Here is a 19342-nt window from a genome sequence, read left to right on the forward strand (position 1 = left end):
CTGAAGAACCATTGCTTGATTTCCTTATTATGGAAGAAGATACACTGTTTTTTTTCTTCGAAGTCCCATCTTTCTTGGAATGACAAAAATAAGTGGCTAATGAAGCATAGTCAAGACTGTGATGAACAAACAGCCTTTCAATCTGAAAAACTGGTAGATGTTTGTTTAAATGATAGCATGTGAAGGTAAGAGTGTTGTGGAATGATTTCTAAAGTCATAAACCTTTGTGAACTATATTCAATATTTTGTAATAACCTATAATGGAAAAAATCTGAAAAGTATATATATGTATAACTGAATCACTTTGCTGTATGCCTGAAACATTGTAAATCAAACTACAAGTTTTTTTTAATTAAAAAATAAAGTCACAAACCTTTGAGGATAAAAAGATAGTTTTTGGTAAGATGGGAGTGAAGAGCTGAATTCTTACGTCCTCTGCTTATCAAAAATAATATTTTGTATTCTACTGGCTCCCTAATCCCAGTAGAAAAGTTCTGATTGTGTACCAAATAAAAATGGTCATGTACCAATGATTTTGTTAACTTCTTAAATAGCCTAAGAATCATTATCAGGTCACTCAAAATAGGCACCTATGACTGCAGATAATTTTAGAACATAGCAAAAAAGTGGTTTTCTACTTCATATTTCAGAAAAAAAAATTCTTAAGTTACAGGGTGTACCATTTTCATGAAGAGATTTTCTTTAGATTACTTTCTCATTCTTTGGGTAGTGAATAGTAGATACGTCTAGTAACTTGGTTGTATTTACTTTTTAATAGTTAGTGACCTGAAGAGGCTTGATGGTGGTTCTGGTTTGGTGATTCCCTTCTTGACCAGTGTCTAATGTCCCTTCTTATATGTTCTAAAGCTTAATTGCTAATGCTAAGTGTTGTGTGAATACCTTAGAGTTAAACATTAAGTTACTTTCTCCCTTTGTTAATGACACGCAGTTGGTACTGTCTGATAAAGGAAAAAGCCGCTGGTAAACCAGCTTATATTTTTGAGCCTCTTGATTGAGAGCTACTAAAACCACATGATAAACTTGATCTAAATAAAATCCAAATCTTGTACTAAGGTCTTTGGAATTGAAGAGCAATACCAATCACTATTTTAAGCCTGTAAAGAAAGTGTATAATGCTTGCTTTTTGTCAGCCCAACAGTGGTTAAAATCATCTTTTAAAGAAGAAAACATATACACTGAGGAGCAAGAAAGTTTCAAAGTTCTGTTCATTTTTAATCCTTGTTCATTGTTGCATGTTTGAATTTGACATTATATCTCTAAAGATGAGTGATACTTCAAGATACCCAACATGTCTGTTTTGCTGGGCTTTTGTCAGGTTAAGTTAAGCTGCTTTTCCAAAAAGTCTTATTTCTATAATAATTTCTTGATTTAAACTGATAAACTGGCCTCTTGCCTCAAAATACTAAGCAATAATACTTTTGGGGGAGTATAGGAAAACAATAAAGGAAGCCTACCTTTATAAGAAAGAAAGCCTGATTTTCTATTTATATAGAAGTAAAGATTCATAGAAAAAATATGTTCTTGGAGAATTCAACATTTGTATCCTCACGGTATTCTGTTTTTAAGCTTGGTAGTTTAAAAAATTTATTAGCACATAATAAAAGCTATGTATATACCATTTTAATCTCTCCTTGGACTTCAGACTTAATGTTCTCTTAAATGGCAAAATACCTCAACTGGGTTAAATTTAGAAATGAAGAGAAGCAGTATGTAATATGACATCCATGGATATTCAAACTAGGATTTCTCGAAATTCTTTGTATTTAAGCTAAAAGAGATAATTATCAGTGTTACGATGCAGCTTTTATGTTTTGAGTAAACTTAGTTTAGGATTCAAATATTAACTCTAAAAGTGCTCCTTGTATGATCTAAATTTATCAAGTCTAGTTTGTTTCCTATTTACAGAAAGCTCAATTATTTCTGATTAACTTTGTTGAAGGTTGTAAACCACATTATTAATCTTCAACCTGCTTTGTTTTCTTGATTTCCTCTGCATAGCAGCTTCTCACCATCATAAACATACCAGTATTGCATTATGCTTCCAGATGAGAAACCTGCCAACATATAAATCTGACAAATTTGTTTACCTACCATATATTATGGTTGGTTTAGTAAAAGGAAGTTTAATAAGTTATTAATCCTCAGTGTTTACTTCCTCAGTTCTGATGTAATCTTGATGTACTATTATGTAATGTAGTAGACTGCCTGCCCATACCCAAACTGTCTACCAGTTAGTGTAGAGATTCATAAAGCTTAATGAGACACTTGAAGTCTTTTAGCTGGAAAACTACATTCTTGTTTTCTGGTGAATTTTTTTCAGTTCCCTTTTCCTTGGTAGTAAGCAGTTTCTCAAAATAATTAGAGTAACTGTGTGAATTATGTTCTTCAAGTCTCTTACATAATGTATCATCTACCTGTTCCGTAAAAAAGTGAAGCTATTCTAAAAGCCAAATGGTTCATGGCTGCTTTGGTTTTACACTGTTGAGTGCCAGTGTGCTGTATTTTGAGCAAAGTAAGGTAAAAGGCCTTATCCTTGTTCTAGAGCCTTTTATAATAGAGTCGTTATTTAATCTACTGCTTTGACCATGGAATTTGACAGGTGACGGCATCTGGATCTCTACTCCGTGAGAAGTGAAATTTGAGATTTCTAACGCTCTTAGACTCCTGATATTTCACCAGGACATCTTGTTAAAATAGCACTAGGGGAGTTCCCTCATGGCCTAGTGGTTAGGATTCTGAGCTTTCACTACTGTGACCCGGGTTCAATTCCTGGTGGAGGAACTGAGATCCTGCAAGCAAAATGCACGGCTCGGCCAAAAAAATATATATATCACTAGACTAGGGGTCAGACTTGACCACTAAGAGCTATATGATCTTGGGCAAGTCATTTCCCTCCTGGGTTTCATTACCTTTAAAATGAGAGGGGTAAACTAGACGATTTCTCATGTCTCTTCTACTCCTAAATTCTATGATTTTAGGGAGAAAATCCCCTTCAGCATTCCTGGGATATATATCTAATAGTCCCAAATATTGTGAAACTTCCCTATTGACGATAAAGAGGGATGGGGAAGGCTGCAAGTAAGTATATCTTCCTATTTTCTCTAATCTTTAAATCTTTTCCCAGCAGAGAAAGGGTAGTAATTTACTATGACTTTTGCAAATTTTGAGGAAAGCTAACCCTGCAGCTCCTCAGCTATAATTTCTTAACTTCAGCAGCCATTTCAAATCCTCCATATCTTCAAACACCTCTTCTCTGTGTTATATTTATCATTATCATTTACCTTGAAGATTCATGCTCACTGATTTCCCTTTTCTCATCACAGGAATAAAAAATTACCCTCTCTCATTTGTTGCTGTGATTTAGTAAATGAATAATTCACACAAAGGTGTGAAGGAATGATAGGATTGACAATACCACCTTGCAAATGGATTTTTGAAACTTAGTAACCCAAATTAATTGAAATGGGGAGAGTTTGTGTGATTTGAATGTGTACTTCTCTGGGTCATCCTTAATTACTTATCTAGCTCACTAAAAGATAAAGTACATGGAATCAGTATTGCAAATGCACATCATTCACTCTCTTTTGAAATAAAGAAGACCCCAGAATGTTGCCTTCTAGTTGTGTATCTTTGAAATAAACTTCAGGTTCAGATGACTGAATTTCTCATTAAGTTGATGTGATGTTGCTGCATTTACTCAGCCATAAATCTGTACCCAGAAAACAAGACTAGTATAACACAGCTGGGGCGAGTGCTAACAGTAAATTCTATAAATTTATCTTTTCATGGAAGTCATTTTTGAACTGAGTTTAATATTTCAGTGACATCAGTGTAGAATAGATGTCTGTGGGACAGGTTTTGTCTATATAATCAGTTGAACATTTCTGTGTTCATGGAGTTTTAGTCTTGCTTTTTCCCTGACTCCGATTTGTTTTCATAGGTTCTCTTTGTAAAGAGTCCTTTTCTGGCCAAGTTTCTTCTTCATCACTCATGCCACTTACTCCGTTCTGGACCCTTCTTCAGTCAAATGTGCCTGTGCTTCAACCTCCATTACCTTTGGAAATGCCACCGCCTCCGCCCCCACCTCCAGAATCCCCGCCTCCCCCTCCCCCTCCTCCTCCTCCTGCAGAAGACGGTGAGATCCAGGAGGTCGAGATGGAGGATGAAGGAAGTGAGGAGCCTCCTGCTCCAGGAACGGAGGAGGATACTCCATTGAAACCTTCAGCACAAACCACAGTTGTAACTAGCCAGGTGAGAAATGCCATCTGGCATTCTGAAAAGTTTTGGGGGACTGGGGCATGATTGACACGTTTTATTTTTTTTTAATTTATTTATTTATTTTGGGCTGTGTTGGGTCTTTGTTGCTGCGTACGGGCTTTCTCTAGTTGTGGCAAACGGGGGCTACTCTTCATTGTGGTGCACGTGCTTCTCATTGCAGTGGCTTCTCTTGTTGCAGATCACAGGCTCTAGGTGCGTGGGCTCAGTAGTTGTGGCATGTGGGCCCTAGAGCACATGGGCTTCAGTAGTTGCAGCGAGCAGGCTTCAGTAGTTGTGGCTTACAGGCCCAGTAGCTGTGGCTTGCGGGCTTTAGAGCGCAGGCTCAGTAGTTGTGGGGCACAGGCTTACTTGCTCCGCAGCATGTGGGATCTTCCCAGACCGGGGATTGAACCCGTTGTCCCCTGCATTGGCAGGCTGATTCTTAACCACTGCACCACTAAGGAAGTCCCTACATGTTTTATTTTAGAAGAGGATACTTAACCAGGGGCTACAGCCACTGACTAGAATCTCTGTTTCAGACTTCAGCTGACTGTACCATCTCTAGTTCTCCTTCCACTAAAGCAATAAAGAGAAAAGCTACAGAAATTAGTACTGCAGCAGTTCAGAGATCAGCTACCATTGGTAGTTCTCCGGTCCTCTACAGCCAATCAGCTGTAGCTACAGGTAAGCATTGTGATTAAAATGTATTTTCATCAGTGTATTATCTTTGTTTCCAGAATTAGATATCATAAATTAATGTTAAAGGCTTTTCATTGCAAAGACAGTTTATGTGCATTTATTTCAGTTACTAAAAACCACTGTTAACATTGGCATATATCCTTCCAGATTGTTTTCTGAGCATTTACACAACATCATTGATCTTGATGTTTAAGTACCTTAATGCTAAAATATTCGGAACACCAGAAAATGTGACTGGGTTTTTTGTTTGTTTTTGGGGGGGTGGTTTGTGTGTTTCTTGGCGGGGGGGTATATTAGAATCACTTTGTAGGTGATCTAACTCCCAATTTCCTTTTCCTCCTCCTTCTTGTTTTTGGCTGTGTCACAATGTCCTTTTTTTTCTTTTTTTTTTAAGATGTTGGGGGTAGGAGTTTATTAATTAATTTATTTATTTTTGCTGTGTTGGGTCTTCGTTTCCTTGCAAGGGCTTTCTCTAGTTGTGGGAAGCGGGGGCCACTCTTCATCGCGGTGCGTGGGCCTCTCACTGTCACAGCCTCTCTTGTTGCGGAGCACAGGCTCAGTAGTTGTGGCGCACGGGCCTAGTTGCTCCACAGCATGTGGGATCCTCCCAGACCAGGGCTCGAACCCGTGTCCCCTGCATTAGCAGGCAGATTCTCAACCACTGCGCCACCAGGGAAGCCCCACGATGTCCTTTCTGTAGTTTTATGTTTTCTGTTCTAGGTCACCAGGCAACAGGGATTGGACACCAGGCACTGTCAGTTAGCCATCCAGCAACAGGAATGGGTCATCAGGCCAGAGGAATGAGCCTACAGTCCAATTACTTAGGACTGGCATCAGCTCCTGCAATTATGAGCTATGCTGAGTGTTCCGTCCCAGTGGCAGTGACTGCTCCCACATTGCAGCCAGTCCAGGCCCGCGGCGCTGTGCCCGCCACTGCCATTATAGAGCCGCCGCCGCCGCCACCTCCTCCTCCTCCTCCTCCCCCCCCCCCACCACCACCACCAGCTCCCAAAATGCCAGCACCTGAGAAGACAAAAAAAGGAAAGAAAGATAAGGTAGAGTAAACCTCTCTTTACATTTTAGTTTAAAATTTTTGTTTTATTGAGGTGATAGTTAAAGTATAAATTCAGTAGCACTTAGTATATTCACACTGTGGTGTAACCACCACCTCTCTCTAGTTACATAACATTTTCATAACTCCAGAGGAGAACCCTATACCCATTAAGCAGTCACACCTCATTACACCTGCAGTGAACATTTGGGTGCATATGTCTTTTTGAATTATGGTTTTCTCTGGGTATATGCCCAGTAGTGGGATTGCTGGGTCATATGGTAGTTCTATTTGTAGTTTTTTAAGGACCCTCCATACTGTTCTCCATAGTGGCTGTATCAGTTTACATTCCCAGTAACAGTGGAGGAGGGTTCCCTTTTCTCCACACCCTCTCCAGCATTTATTGTTTGTAGATTTTTTAATGACGGCCATTCTGACCAGTGTGAGGTGATACCTCATTGTAGTTTTTTGCATTTCTCTAATGATTAGTGATGTTGAGCATCTTTTCATGTCTTTGTTGGCAATCTGTATATCTTCTTTGGAGAAATGTCTCTTTAGGTCTTCTGCCCATTTTTGGATTGGGTTGTTTGTTTTTTTGATATTGAGCTGCATGAGCTGCTTTTATATTTCGGAGATTAATCCTCTGTCGGTTGCTTCATTTACAAATAATTTCTCCCATTCTGAGGGATGTCTTTTTGTCTTATGGTTTCCTTTGCTGTGCAAAAGCTTTCAAGTTTCATTAGGTTCCATTTGTTTGTTTTTATTTCCATTTCTCTAAGAGGTGGGTCAGAAAGGATCTTGCTGTGATTTATGTCATAGAGTGTTCTACCTGTGTTTTCCTCCAAGAGTTTTACAGTCTGGCCTTACATTTAGGTCTTTAATCCATTTTGAGTTTATTTTTGTGTATGGTATTAGAATTTCATTCTTTTACACGTAGCTGTCCAGTTTTCCCAGCACCACTTACTGAAGTGCCTGTCTTTTCCCCACTGTATATTCTTGCCTCCTTTGTCAAAGATAAGGTGACCATATGTGCATGGCTTTATCTCTGGGCTTTCTATCCTGTTCCATTGATCACTGTTTCTGTTTTTGTGCCAGTACCATACTGCCTTGATTACTGTAGCTTTGTAGTATAGTCTGAAGTCAGAGAGCCTGATTCCTCCAGCTCTGTTTTTCTTTCTCAAGATTGCTTTGACTCTTCGGGGTCTTTTGTGTTTCCATACAAATTGTGAAATTTTTTGTTCTAGTTCTGTGAAAAATGCCATTGGTAGTTTGATAGGGATTGCATTGAATCTGTAGATTGCTTTGGGTAGTATAGTCATTTTTACAATGTTGATTCTTCCAATCCAAGAACGTGGTATAGCTCTCCATCTGTTTGTATCATCTTTAAGTTCTTTCATCCGTGTCTCATAGTTTTCTGCATACAGGTCTTTGTCTCCTTAGGTAGGTTTATTCCTAGGTATCTTATTCTTTTCGTTGCAGTGGTAAAGGGGAGTGTTTTCTTAATTTCATTTTCAGACTTTTCATCATTAGTGTATAGGAATGCAAGAGATATCTGTGTATTAATTTTATATCCTGCTACTCTACCAGATTCATTGATTAGCTCTAGTAGTTTTCTGGTAACATCGTTAGGATTCTCTAGGTGTAGTATCATGTCATCTGCAAACAGTGACGGTATTTTCAGTTAATTTTTGTATGGTGTCAAGTAGAGATCCAATTTCACTCTCTTGAGTGTGATACCCTGTTGTCGCAGGACCATTTGTTGAAGAGACCATTCTTTCCCCCATTGAATGGTAGACCTTATCTAAAATCAGTTCACCATAAACATATGGGCTTATTCCATTGGTCTATATGCCAGCACCACGTTGTTTTGATTACTATAACTTTGTGGTATGTTTTGAATTTGAGACGTGTGAGTTCTCTGACTTGGTGCTTCTTTTTCAGTATTGGCTCTTCAGGCCCCCTTGTAATTTCATATGAATTTAAAGGTCAGCTTTTCCATTTCTACATAAAAGGCCAGTGGAATTTTGATAGGGATTGCATTTACCTGTAGATTGCTTGGGTCTTATTACCTATTTAACAATATTGAATCTTTCAGTCTGTGAGCACAGGATTCCTTTCCATTTATTTAGGTCTTTAATTTCTTTCAGCATTGTTTTATAATTTTCAGTGTACAACTCTTTCATCTCCTTGGCTAAATTTATTCTCAGGTATTTTATTCTTTTGCGTGCTATTTTAAGTGGTATGATTTTACCCTTTTATCGTTATGTAATGTTCTTCTTTATCTCTTTTAACAGTTTTTTACTTAATTTCTATTTTGTCTTGTAGTAATCCACTTACCCCTTCTTTCTCTTGGTTACAATTTTCATGGAATGTGTTTTTCTGTCCTTTCACTTTAAACTTGTGTATGTCCTTAGATGTAAAATGAATTTCTTATAGACGTGATCAGTTTCAATTGCATTTTGTTTTTTTAATCCATTCTGCCAGTATTGTAACCAAAGAAAGTGGGGGTTCCAGCTGCTCACCACTCAGAAGCCAGTAAAAAGAGGCAAGGTTGGCGGAAAGGGAAGTTTGCTTTATTTTTGATGCTGGCAACCCGGGGTGGGAAGGAACTCCTGTCAAGAGGCCAACTCCCCCCACTTACAGTCAGTGGACAAGAACTTTCATAGGTGAAGGGAGTGGGCTACAGGCAGAAACAGCACTGTCAGCTCTAACAGTCCATCTTGAAATTGGTCATGCGGTGGCCTGATCAGCATCATCGTGATTGTTTTAAGTACAATTAATCTTCAGTTCCAGGGTCAGTTTGTTCCCATTTCCTTGAGACCATTTCTTAGAATTGTGGCAGCTTATGTCATGGCTACAGTCTGGTCATCATGTAGTTAACATCTTCCACCTGGTGGGGGTTTCAGTATAAGACGGCTCACAGGATGTGGCTCAGAATATTATCTATAGCCCTTGAGAAGGAACTAAAGGTCCTTAACTATGCTTAATGACTAAACATTTATTACTTGGTCTCATTTGACTGTTTTCCTTTGTTTCTGCATTTTCTCATTTCTCCAATGAAACTTTTTTTTTTTTTTTTTTTTGGCTGCGCTGCTTGGCATTTGGAATCTTAGTTCCCCAACAAGGGATTGAACCTGCACCCCCTGCAGTGGAAGCATGGAGTCTTAACCACTGGACCACTAGGGATGTCCCTAATTAAACTTATTCTTTGGCTGAAGTTTTTTCACAGACAAAATGTAGGCCAAGGACATGACAGGAAGGGACCATAGGGTCCTGCTCCATTGCAGTATGTGTTTTTTGATTGTAGCGTTTAATCCGTTTACATTAGTAAATTAATAATTTACTATAGTAATTACTGATAAGGATTTGGTATTCCTTTTGGTTGTTTTCTGTATGTCTTAATAGCTTTTTTGTCTCTCATTTCCTCTCTTACTGCCTTCCTTTATGTTTAGTTGATATTTTTCAGTGACACATTTTGGTTTCTTTTTCATTTCCTTTTGTGTATATTCTATATTTATTTTCTTTGTGGTTATGGTAGGAATTACATGTAATATCTATTTTAAACTGGTACAGTCAATTGCAGACAAAAACTCCTATACAGACGCACCTCCACTCTGTTATGTTATTGGTGTTACAGATTATATCTTTATATACTGTGTACCCATTAATGTAGACTTGTAATTATTTTTTATGCTTTTGTCTTTTAAAATCTGTAGAAGAATAAAAATTATGAACCAGTATCACAATAATACTGGTTTTTATGTTTGTTCTTGTATTTACCTTTACCAGAGAACTTTAAATTTTTGTATGACAAGTTACTATCTAGCATCTTTTCATTTCAGCTTGAAAGACATGCTTTAGCATTTCTCGTAGGGCACATCTAGTGGTAATGAATTTTCTCAGCTTTTGTTTATCTAGGAATATCTTAGTTTTTCTCCCTCATTTTCTTTACATTTATTTATTTATATTTTGGGCTGCATTGGGTCTTCCTTGTTGTACGCGGGCTTTCTCTAGTTGCAGCGAGTGGGCGTTACTCTTTGTTGTGGTGTGTGGGCTCTAGGCATGCGGGCTTCAGTAGTTATGGCTCACAGGCTCAGTAATTGTGGCTTGCGGGCTCTAGAGCGCAGGCTCAGTAGTTGTGGCATACGGGCTTAGTTGCTCCGCAGCACGTGGGATCTTCCCGGTCCAGGGCTCAAACCCGTGTCCCCTGCATTGGCAAGCAGATTCTTAATCACTGCGCCGCCAGGGAAGCCCCATTATTTCTTACATAACATCTTTGCCCTTTTCTCCTTCTGAGATTCCCATAATGCATATATTGGTCCATTTGATGATGTCGTATAAGTCACTTGGACTCTGTTCACTTTGCTTCATTCTTTTCCTTTTTGCTCTTCAGACTCAATAACTTCAAATGACCTATCATCAATTTTGCTGATCTTTTTTTATGCCTATTGGAGTCTGTTGTTGAAATAGTGAATTTTCAATTCAGTTGATGTATTTTTCAGCTCCAGAATATTTCTTTGGTTCTTTTTAATAATAATATCTGTCTCTTTGTTGACAGTCTCATTTTGTTCACGTCATTTTCCTGATTTCCTTTCATTCTTTGTGTTTTTCTTTAGTTCTTTGGGCACATTTAGGACAGTTATTTTAAAGTCTTTGTCTAGTAAATCTGAAACCTTTCTTTCTTCTTTTCTTCCTTTCCTTTCTTTCTTCTGCGCTGGGTCTTAGTCGTGGCACATGGGATCTTTTAGTTGCGGCCTGCAAACTCTTAGCTGCGGCATGCATGTGGAATCTGGTTCCCCATCCAGGGATCCAACCTGGGCCCCCTGCATTGGGAGTGTGGAGTCTTACCTACTGGACCACCAGGGAAGTCCCAGCATGTGTTTGTATGCTTTGTGATCTTTGGTTGAAAACTGCACATTAGAAAAAATAAACTCTCCCAGTCTTTGCACACTGACTGTGTATGGAGGAAAACCTTCCTTAATGAGTCCAACATGAAAGTGCAACATTTTTTCAGGCCTTTCCTGGGCATATGTGTTCCCTGGACATGTGCTGTTTTTTGTTTTCCTTTCCCCTTGTGTATTTACTTTTAATTTCCCTAAGAGAGTCACACCTGCTTCTTCTGTGAGCCTTATATGTTCTGTTGTATTCCTCTGCCCATGATCTTTTGCCCCCATCTGTCCACATGACTTCTGTCCCACTGTGGTTTTCACATGCCGCAGCTCCTGCTACTGCCTTCACGGTTTCCAACCTGAGACCCAAAATATGCCACCATTCCTGGCTGACCTCCAAGTTAAGACAGTATTGAAACCAGTCCCTAAGGCAACCACAGACAGTCTAGAACATATCAGACATTCCAGTTATTTCCTTCCACCTGGAGGGGGAGAACTGAGAATTGGGCCATTTCATCCCAACCACATTGGGGAGGGTGTGTGGAATAAGGCAAGCAAACATGCCACAAAATTTCCTGTTTTTATTGTGGGTTTTTCTTGATTGGGTGTTCTCTTGGTTGCTCAAGATCTTTGACTGGTTTCCAGAGTTCCCACAAAGCCATTTTAGTCAGTCTCTATTTGTTTATATAATATTTCCATGGGGAAACAAGGGCTTGGAGCTTCATAGTCCGCCATCTTTCTGACATCATCCTCATGAACACTTTGAATGTCCTAAATTACCTAAAGAAACTTTCTCATCAGCTTTTCCCCTCCCAGTGAAGTGTTATAAAAAATCAACAGTGACAGGATAATGTCTTGAATTAGATTCTTGTCAGACAACTTACTCTACCACATACAGTTCTCCTGAGCCAACATACTGTTGACCACCTACGTGTCTTTACTTTGTTTACCAGTCCCACTACTATTCATTCTTTTATAATTAAATTGTTAGAATGATCAGTGCCCAGGAATCATTTCTCTTACGAAGCCTTCCTTGGCGCCCTGCCTCCAGTCTTCCAAGAGAGATAATTACTTCCACCTCCATTCATTCAACAAGTAATTTTTTAGCCAATCATGCTTTTATAGTCATATAAATAATAGTTTTGAAAATCCAGTATTCTACATTAATATGTCATTTTTATGTACCTGTTATCTGAAAACAATGATCCATCTCTTTAGTGTTACCGGCCATTTTTAAAGGATATAAGAGAGTGGGGGGGGTGGGCAGTGGGATGAATTGGGAGATTGGGACTGACATATATACACTGATATGTATAAAATAGGTAACTAATAAGAACCTGCTGTATAGCACAGGGAACTCCACTTCCCTGTACAATGAAAACTAACACAACATTGTAAAAAACTATACCCCAATTTAAAAAAAAAGATATATACTCAGTACCTCTGATGTTCAAGAATATTTAAGACCAGTGTATATTTTCGATATTTTTGCTGAAGAGTTTTGTGTGCGGTTTACTAGAAAATAAACTAGAAAAAAAGGCATTCTAGCCATTTAATCTTTATTCCTCTGGCTGCAGTGTTCCCATATTAAAAACGTGTTCAAACAGCCAGTGCAACTCGGGATCCATGGTTTTGAATGTGATCGGCAGTACATAACTTCTGAAACATAAAGTACTTTCCCATGACAAATAGAAATGAAATGCACTACAAATTTTCAAAATCCTATGGAAATCAGAATGAAAGCACAACTCTACCTAGATCTATGTTTTTTAATCATACTTGCAGACGTTCGGCGAGAGCTTGTAACCCCAGTGAGCCCTCTCTGCACAGGTGACCGTTATTAATTCATGTTACTTTTTACTCAGTTGGTTCCATGCTAACCCAGATGAGCTATGTTGGAGCTTGCTGGAAGGGTGTATATGCAGTGGGTCAGGTTGTACCACAGGTGAAATGACAGAATGGAATGTGGGAAGGTGTGTGGAGCAGAAGGTTTAAGCACTATAGATGGGCATTTCCCCAGAAGGTTAAAAACTGTCAGTGACAGTCAAAATAGGGTATCGAGCAAGGAGCCAAGTAATTTTAAAAGACTGAAAATATTAAGCTGATTTTCTCAACTCTTTTGGGGACTTAATCAAGAAATGTGTTTTCTCTTAAGTGCAGGCCGGAAAAAAAGCTTGGGTCCTTATACCCGATCCTCACAGGAGCACAGCACTCAGTCACACCTATCACTTGAGTGCCTGCTTGTCACGTTTAGAGTGTAACCTGGCCAAGTCTTCAAAACCGCAGGGATAAAAAGTGGTTCTTATCAATGTCTAATACAGTGTTTCTCTAAATTCAAAGACCTAATCACAAATATCAGCAGGTATATTTTGAATACATACTGTGTCAGGCATTCTCTCTAGGAGCTCTGTGTTCAGTAGCTAACCAACAAAATCTCTGCTTTTGCTTTTGTAGAGCTTTTCTGGTGGGCTTGGAGAGGGTATGGGGGGACTGGGTTGCAGAAACAGATAAGCAGATATATGTTCAGTGTTTAAAAATGCAATGAAAAAAAGTGTAAGAGGACAGAAAGTGACCTTTGGGAGGTGGTACTGTTTCATGTAGATAGGGTGGTCAGGGAAGGCATCTTTGCTAAAGAGTGCCATTGATCAGAACTCTGAAGGTAGTGATAGAGCAAGCCATGTTGGATATGTAATAAATATCACAAGCTTTTTTTACTGTGAGATTATGTTTATTATAGGCAATTTAGAAAATGAAGTTAAGCTGCTAGAAAAATTTATTATTGTATCTCCTCTTAGAACTAATCTCATCATTAATGTTTTGATATACCTCTTTGCTTTTTTCATATTTAATAGTTGCCTTTGACTCTGTTGGCTCTTTCCAGAAAAGCTGGTCATTTGTTTCTCAGCACTGTTTCACTTGATGTGAACACTGCATCCATTTAAAATTGTAAAAAGGTACACTGTGATTCTTTTTTCCTTTTTCTTAAAAAAATATTTATTTATTTTGCCTGTGCTGTGTCTTAGTTGCAGCTCACAGGATATTTAGTTGCGGCATGCAGACTCTTAGTTTCAGCGTGCATGCAGGATTTAGATCCCTGACCAGGGATCAAACCCAGGCCCCCTGCATTGGGAGCATGGGGTCTTACCCACTGGACCACCAGGGAAATCCCGGGTACACTGTAATTCTGAGAAAATGAGACAAGGGCAAGAGTTTTGAATTTCATAGAATAAGGCTAAAGAAGATGTTTCTGACTTGATTTCATAAAACACCACATTTACACTTTTTAGTTTTTTTTTTTTTTTTTTTTTTTTTTTTTGCGGTACACGGGCCTCTCACTGTTGCGGCCTCTCCCGTTGCGGAGCGCAGGCTCAGTGGCCATGGCTCACGGGCCCAGCCACTCCGTGGCATGTGGGATCTTCCCAGACCGGGGCACGAACCCGTGTCCCCTGCATTGGCAGGCAGACTCTCAGCCACTGCGCCACCAGGGAAGTCCCCCAATTTTTAGATTTTTAACCAAGCTTTAAGTTTATAGTTGGTAGAAATTTCTGGCAAGAACTTAGAATGGTATTTATTTTTGGTGTTTCTGTTCCTTTAATTTTGAAGTTCACTTATTCCTTCGAACTAAGGAAAAGATCCTGATCTCGTGTGAAGGACTCATGCACTTGTTTTATGTATTATATTCCTTTGTTACAGGCAAAGAAGAGTAAAACCAAAATGCCATCTCTGGTAAAGAAGTGGCAGAGTATCCAGCGTGAGCTAGATGAAGAGGAGAATTCTAGTTCCAGTGAAGAGGACCGAGAATCAACTGCACAGAAGCGAATTGAAGAGTGGAAACAGCAGCAGCTGGTCAGGTAAAAGAAAGAACCATAGATGGCGTGGATAGTGGTGGTTGTAGCTGTGGTTTTAGAGCCATCATGTTCTTAAAATCATAGCCCTTAATTTGATTCCTTTACAGACTTACCTAAGTAGTTTTTAGTTCATAGAAATGTTTATTTCCCTATAAAAATTATAATCTAGCCTTTTTCAAAATCAGAAACATCATATCTGTAATACTTCCCACTGATTGTTCCTCTTAGGCAAAGAGCTATCTTAACCCTGAGCATATGGGGAAAAATAGTCATCCCCATTTACCATGTAGCTCCAAGAGACTCTTCTATATGTATATTTTTAAATTTTACAAATAATTTACAGACATAAAAAATAAAGAGGAGAAAACTTAATTAGAAATTTTAGTAAGAATCTAAACATAGCTAACTCAAATTTTTATTTATTTTCATGGTTTTTGAAGGTACACATACTGAAATGAGCAACATTCTTTGAATGCAACTAATTGCTCAGTTGTCATGCGTAACTTGGAACATACTCCTCTCATAAATGGTGCCAGATTTCAGGTTCATCTCTGATAGGTTCTAGCTTATCATTACTTCTGGTTCTTGCACTTGCAACCTCCATAAATGCAGTACTTATGAAAATATTGGGGGGAGTTCCCTGGCGGTCCAGTGGTTAGGACTCTGCGCTTTTACTGCTGAGGGGCCCGGGTTCAGTCCCTGGTCAGGGAAAGATCCTGCACGGCATGGCCAAAAAAAAAAAAAAAAAAAATTGGGAGAGGATAGCCATCTTTGCTTCATAATTCAAAACATTTTCATTCTTAGATCCATAAACACTAATTGGAATAGTCATTCCAGTGAATTTTTTTGTTCCTAAAATATCTGTTTCTCTCCAGCCACTACACACCTACTTTCAGCATTTGTCCCACTTATGAACCTTATCAAATAAATTTTAGCATGTAGCAGTATAAAACCTGAAAGGTTTCTAAGGAAAATGCGATCGATGGTCCCAGTTCTTGTTACAAAATATTGGGTGAAGGAGGTTGTTCAGATTTATTTATTATTTATTTATTTTATTTATTTTTGGCTGTGTTGGGTCTTAGTTGCAGCACACAGGATCTTTGTTGAGGCATGTGGGATCTTTCGTTGTGGCGCGAGGGCTTCTCTCTAGTTGGGGCATACTCGTTTTCTCTTCTCTAGTTGTGGTACGTGGGTTCCAGAGCACGTGGGCTCTGTAGTTTGCGGCGTACGGGCTCTAGTTGAGGTGTACGAGCTCAGTAGTTGTGGTGCTCGGGCTTAGTTGCCACACAGCATGTGGGATCTTAGTTCCCTGACCAGGGATCGAACCCGTATCCCCTGCATTGTAAGGTGGATTCTTTACCACTGGACCACCAGGGAAGTCCCAGGTTGTTCTTTTCAATGAGACTACTGTATTTCCTTTTTGACCTTACATTTCCTTACTTTTACAAGAATGTGTTGTTTTCCTTCAGTATGTTCACTCATCAGTCTTGAATTTGAGAAGATTCATCTAGATTATGGTCCTCTTATCACTCATAGTCTGAGATTTTACTTATCCAGTCAATTTTACCATCAGTTAGAATCTACAGTGCCTCTGTCTCTTGGCATTTATCTGATTGTATAATATTGGGGAGCGGTAGGGGAGACTATGAAGATGTTGTCTCCAGACTTCTTTTTTACTTCCTGGAAAGGAGATGCACTGTTTTGGGCAACACAATAAGAAAGCTGAGGGGTGGTATTAGTGATAATTTATTTAACTTTTGTATCATCGTTGTAGATGATTCAATTATTCTTCAGCTTTCTTACTATTTTAATCTTTTTTTAATATTGCTGGGAATTGACTAATGATTAATTCCTACAGTGATGAAATAACAAACTATTTCAAGATGATCGGAAGTCACAAAGATTCTGTAATTAATCTTAGCTCATTTTGTATTTATAAAAGGGTCTAAGGCACCCATTCTGGTAATTGTAAGTTACAACCTGAGTTTTTGTTTTTGCCGTGCTGCGAAGCTTGTGGGATTGAAGCCAGGCCCTCGTCAGTGAAAGCATGTAGTCCTAACTACTGTACCACCAGGGCATTCCCTAGAATCTGAGTCTTAATCGGTTTTATAAATGATTGAATAAGCCATGAGAGATCAATCCTAATTAGAACTGATCAAGAGAGTCAAAAACGTTAGGTCCAACGGTCCCTGATGGTATGTTAAGAGTTAAATATATCTTCCTATGTGTTAAATATATCTAAGATAAAGAATCATAACTCCTAGGGACCAAGAAATACTTTTACAAGAATGTGTTATTTTCCTTCTGTATGGCTTCAGTGGTTGCTGGGGAGATACAAAAACAAATATGCACTTACATATAAATAAAACTATAGAGAAGAGTGCTTTGTATGTGTTTGGTTGACCTATCAATTAAGAAATTTGATGAAGAATAACGCTGGTACTTAGCTGAGAAACTTGAAACATTTTCATGAACATAGATAAAATATGTCACATTTTCGGTTTCAGTTAGCTTTTATTTGCTAGGAAATAAACACTTTTTCGTTCTTTTTCTTTCCAGTGAACTAATTTAATCTGTACGTTGTTTTCACAGTGGCATGGCAGAGAGAAATGCTAATTTTGAAGCCCTTCCTGAAGATTGGCGAGCAAGACTGAAGAGAAGAAAAATGGCTCCAAACACATAGTTTTTAAAATTTTTATTACTGTTTTTTTTGTTTGTTTTTTTAATCATTTCCGAGTCTTAACCAGTCTTACTGTTGTCAATAAACTATAAATGTCATGAGGGAGAGCATATGATGAATTTCCTGGGCAAGAGTATACACGTACAAAATTGCCACGTTTGTGAAATGTAATTTTTCTGTTTTGCTGAAAGGTGAGGTGACTGAATGCTCTGACCTGGCTGCCTTTATTCTCACACTGGCAAACTCAGCATGTTAGGTACATTAACCTCATCAGTCTGGAACATGTGGTTCATGCGTATGACACCTCTGTAGAGGACTCACTGAAGAAAAGTGAAGGATTTTCCTGCCTCATAGAGGCTCTTGTAGTTCCTAGTGTGGCACGCTCTCTCTCATTAACTTCTTCAGAACAAGTGCAATTAAGAAAGCAGCTCTATATTTTGCCTTGCTTAACTGGGATTATAGGAATCTCTTTCTGACCTCTTCCTCTAGTCTGCCACCCCTGAAGTGCTGAGATACATCAAGTCGTTCACCTTGTTCTAACAGATGGCCACACTCTTCAGAGTATTCTTTCTCACAAATTCTAGAACTGATAAAGATAGCTCAGTCATTTCACATACTAGGTGGCATATTTAAATTACAGTATAGGTGGCAGCAGCAGCAGGTGTTTGCATCTTTGATTTTGAGAATTTCCTCCTCACGTATGTGGCAGTAAATGTAACAAAAGCCACTGTATGTACTGATGTGTCTCCATTGTCTTACCTTGGTCCAAAGTTCACCTTCCATTTATGTGTGAATGTATTCTCCATAAAATTCCAGTATTTAAAAAGCAGTTTACTGTTCTGTACTTTCTATTGTATCACAATCAGGTAAAAGTCACTTTAAACTGAAGAAAAAGCAAATTGTGTTTTAAAGCTGTTTGTATTTCTCCAGTTTCTGACCTTGTAAATTTGTATATATGCACTAATAAAGCTTTTTTTATACTTCTGATTGATTGTTCTTTTGCTCCTGTTTTGCCTGTTAACTCCACGATTATGTAACCAAGACTTACTTTAAGTCAATTGTTTTTTCTAATCAACTATAGTGTAAGGTATGTGCAAACATTGAAGAACAGCTCCAGGAAAAAAAAGCATCAGGATCTTGAGCCCGTTGCGGGGTGCGAGGACAGGGTTAGAAAAACAGGCCTCTAGTACCAGAAGGTGTGACTTAAATTTTGGAGCTTGTAGTCTGTAATATTAGCTAGTGTTTGGCCTACTTAAATCCTGGAAATGATGTAATGTGGTTAATATTGTGAAAAAAATAAAGGTGCTTTATATTTTTTCCACTAATTACAAAAGTTATGTATACTTAGAGTCATGTAAAGTTAACCAAAGACAACAATAGTTAGAATTTTATTCTAGTATATTTATATGCATATAATTGTCTAGTCAGTGTCATGTATGCTTGTGTTGGTTTTTTACCGTTATGTATTTCGGTGACCATTTTGTATATAAATTGTTTTTCTGGGCTTCACTGGTGGTGCATTGGTTAAGAATCCACCTGCCCAATGCAGGGGACACGGGTTTGATCCCTGGTCTGGGAGGATCCCACATGCTGCAGAGCAGCTAAGCCCGTGCACCACAGCTGCTGAGCCTGTGCTCTTAGAGCCTGCAAGCCACAACTACTGAGCCCTCGTGCCTGGAGCCCATGCTCCCAGGGTGGAGGCCACTGCAATGGGAAGCCCACGCAACTGCAACGGGGAGTGGCCCCTGCTCGCTGCAGCGAAGACCCAATGCAGGAAAGAAAAATAAATTTTAAAAAATCAAATTCTTAAAAATGTACCGTAAAATTTTAAAAAATAAAATTGTTTTTCTTGTAATTTGCGTAGAGCATATTTCTGGAAATAGAGGCTGTCAACTAG

General features: G+C 38.7%; 1 protein-coding gene across 2 annotated transcripts in view; it reads left to right on the plus strand.

The window, feature by feature from the left end:
- FNBP4 (formin binding protein 4) overlaps positions 1–18432 on the plus strand; it is a 38523-nt gene extending 20091 nt beyond the window's left edge. The window contains exons 13-17 of one of the 2 annotated variants that reach the window (XR_007478856.1): positions 3962–4272; positions 4818–4962; positions 5698–6032; positions 12495–12747; positions 14611–14743. Coding sequence is in view for 1 of the 2 variants with exons in the window: in XM_004264112.4 (XP_004264160.2) it covers positions 3962–4272; positions 4818–4962; positions 5698–6032; positions 14611–14768; positions 17358–17448 (1040 nt within the window). In the remaining variant the exon portion in view is untranslated. Of the gene's footprint in view, positions 1–3961; positions 4273–4817; positions 4963–5697; positions 6033–12494; positions 12748–14610; positions 14769–17357 lie in introns of those variants that run through there. The other variant, XM_004264112.4, reaches the window with a different exon arrangement.
- Positions 18433–19342: the final 910 nt, after the last annotated feature.

The sequence above is a fragment of the Orcinus orca genome, chromosome 8, assembly GCF_937001465.1.
Source record: "Orcinus orca chromosome 8, mOrcOrc1.1, whole genome shotgun sequence".
Taxonomy (NCBI): domain Eukaryota; kingdom Metazoa; phylum Chordata; class Mammalia; order Artiodactyla; family Delphinidae; genus Orcinus; species Orcinus orca.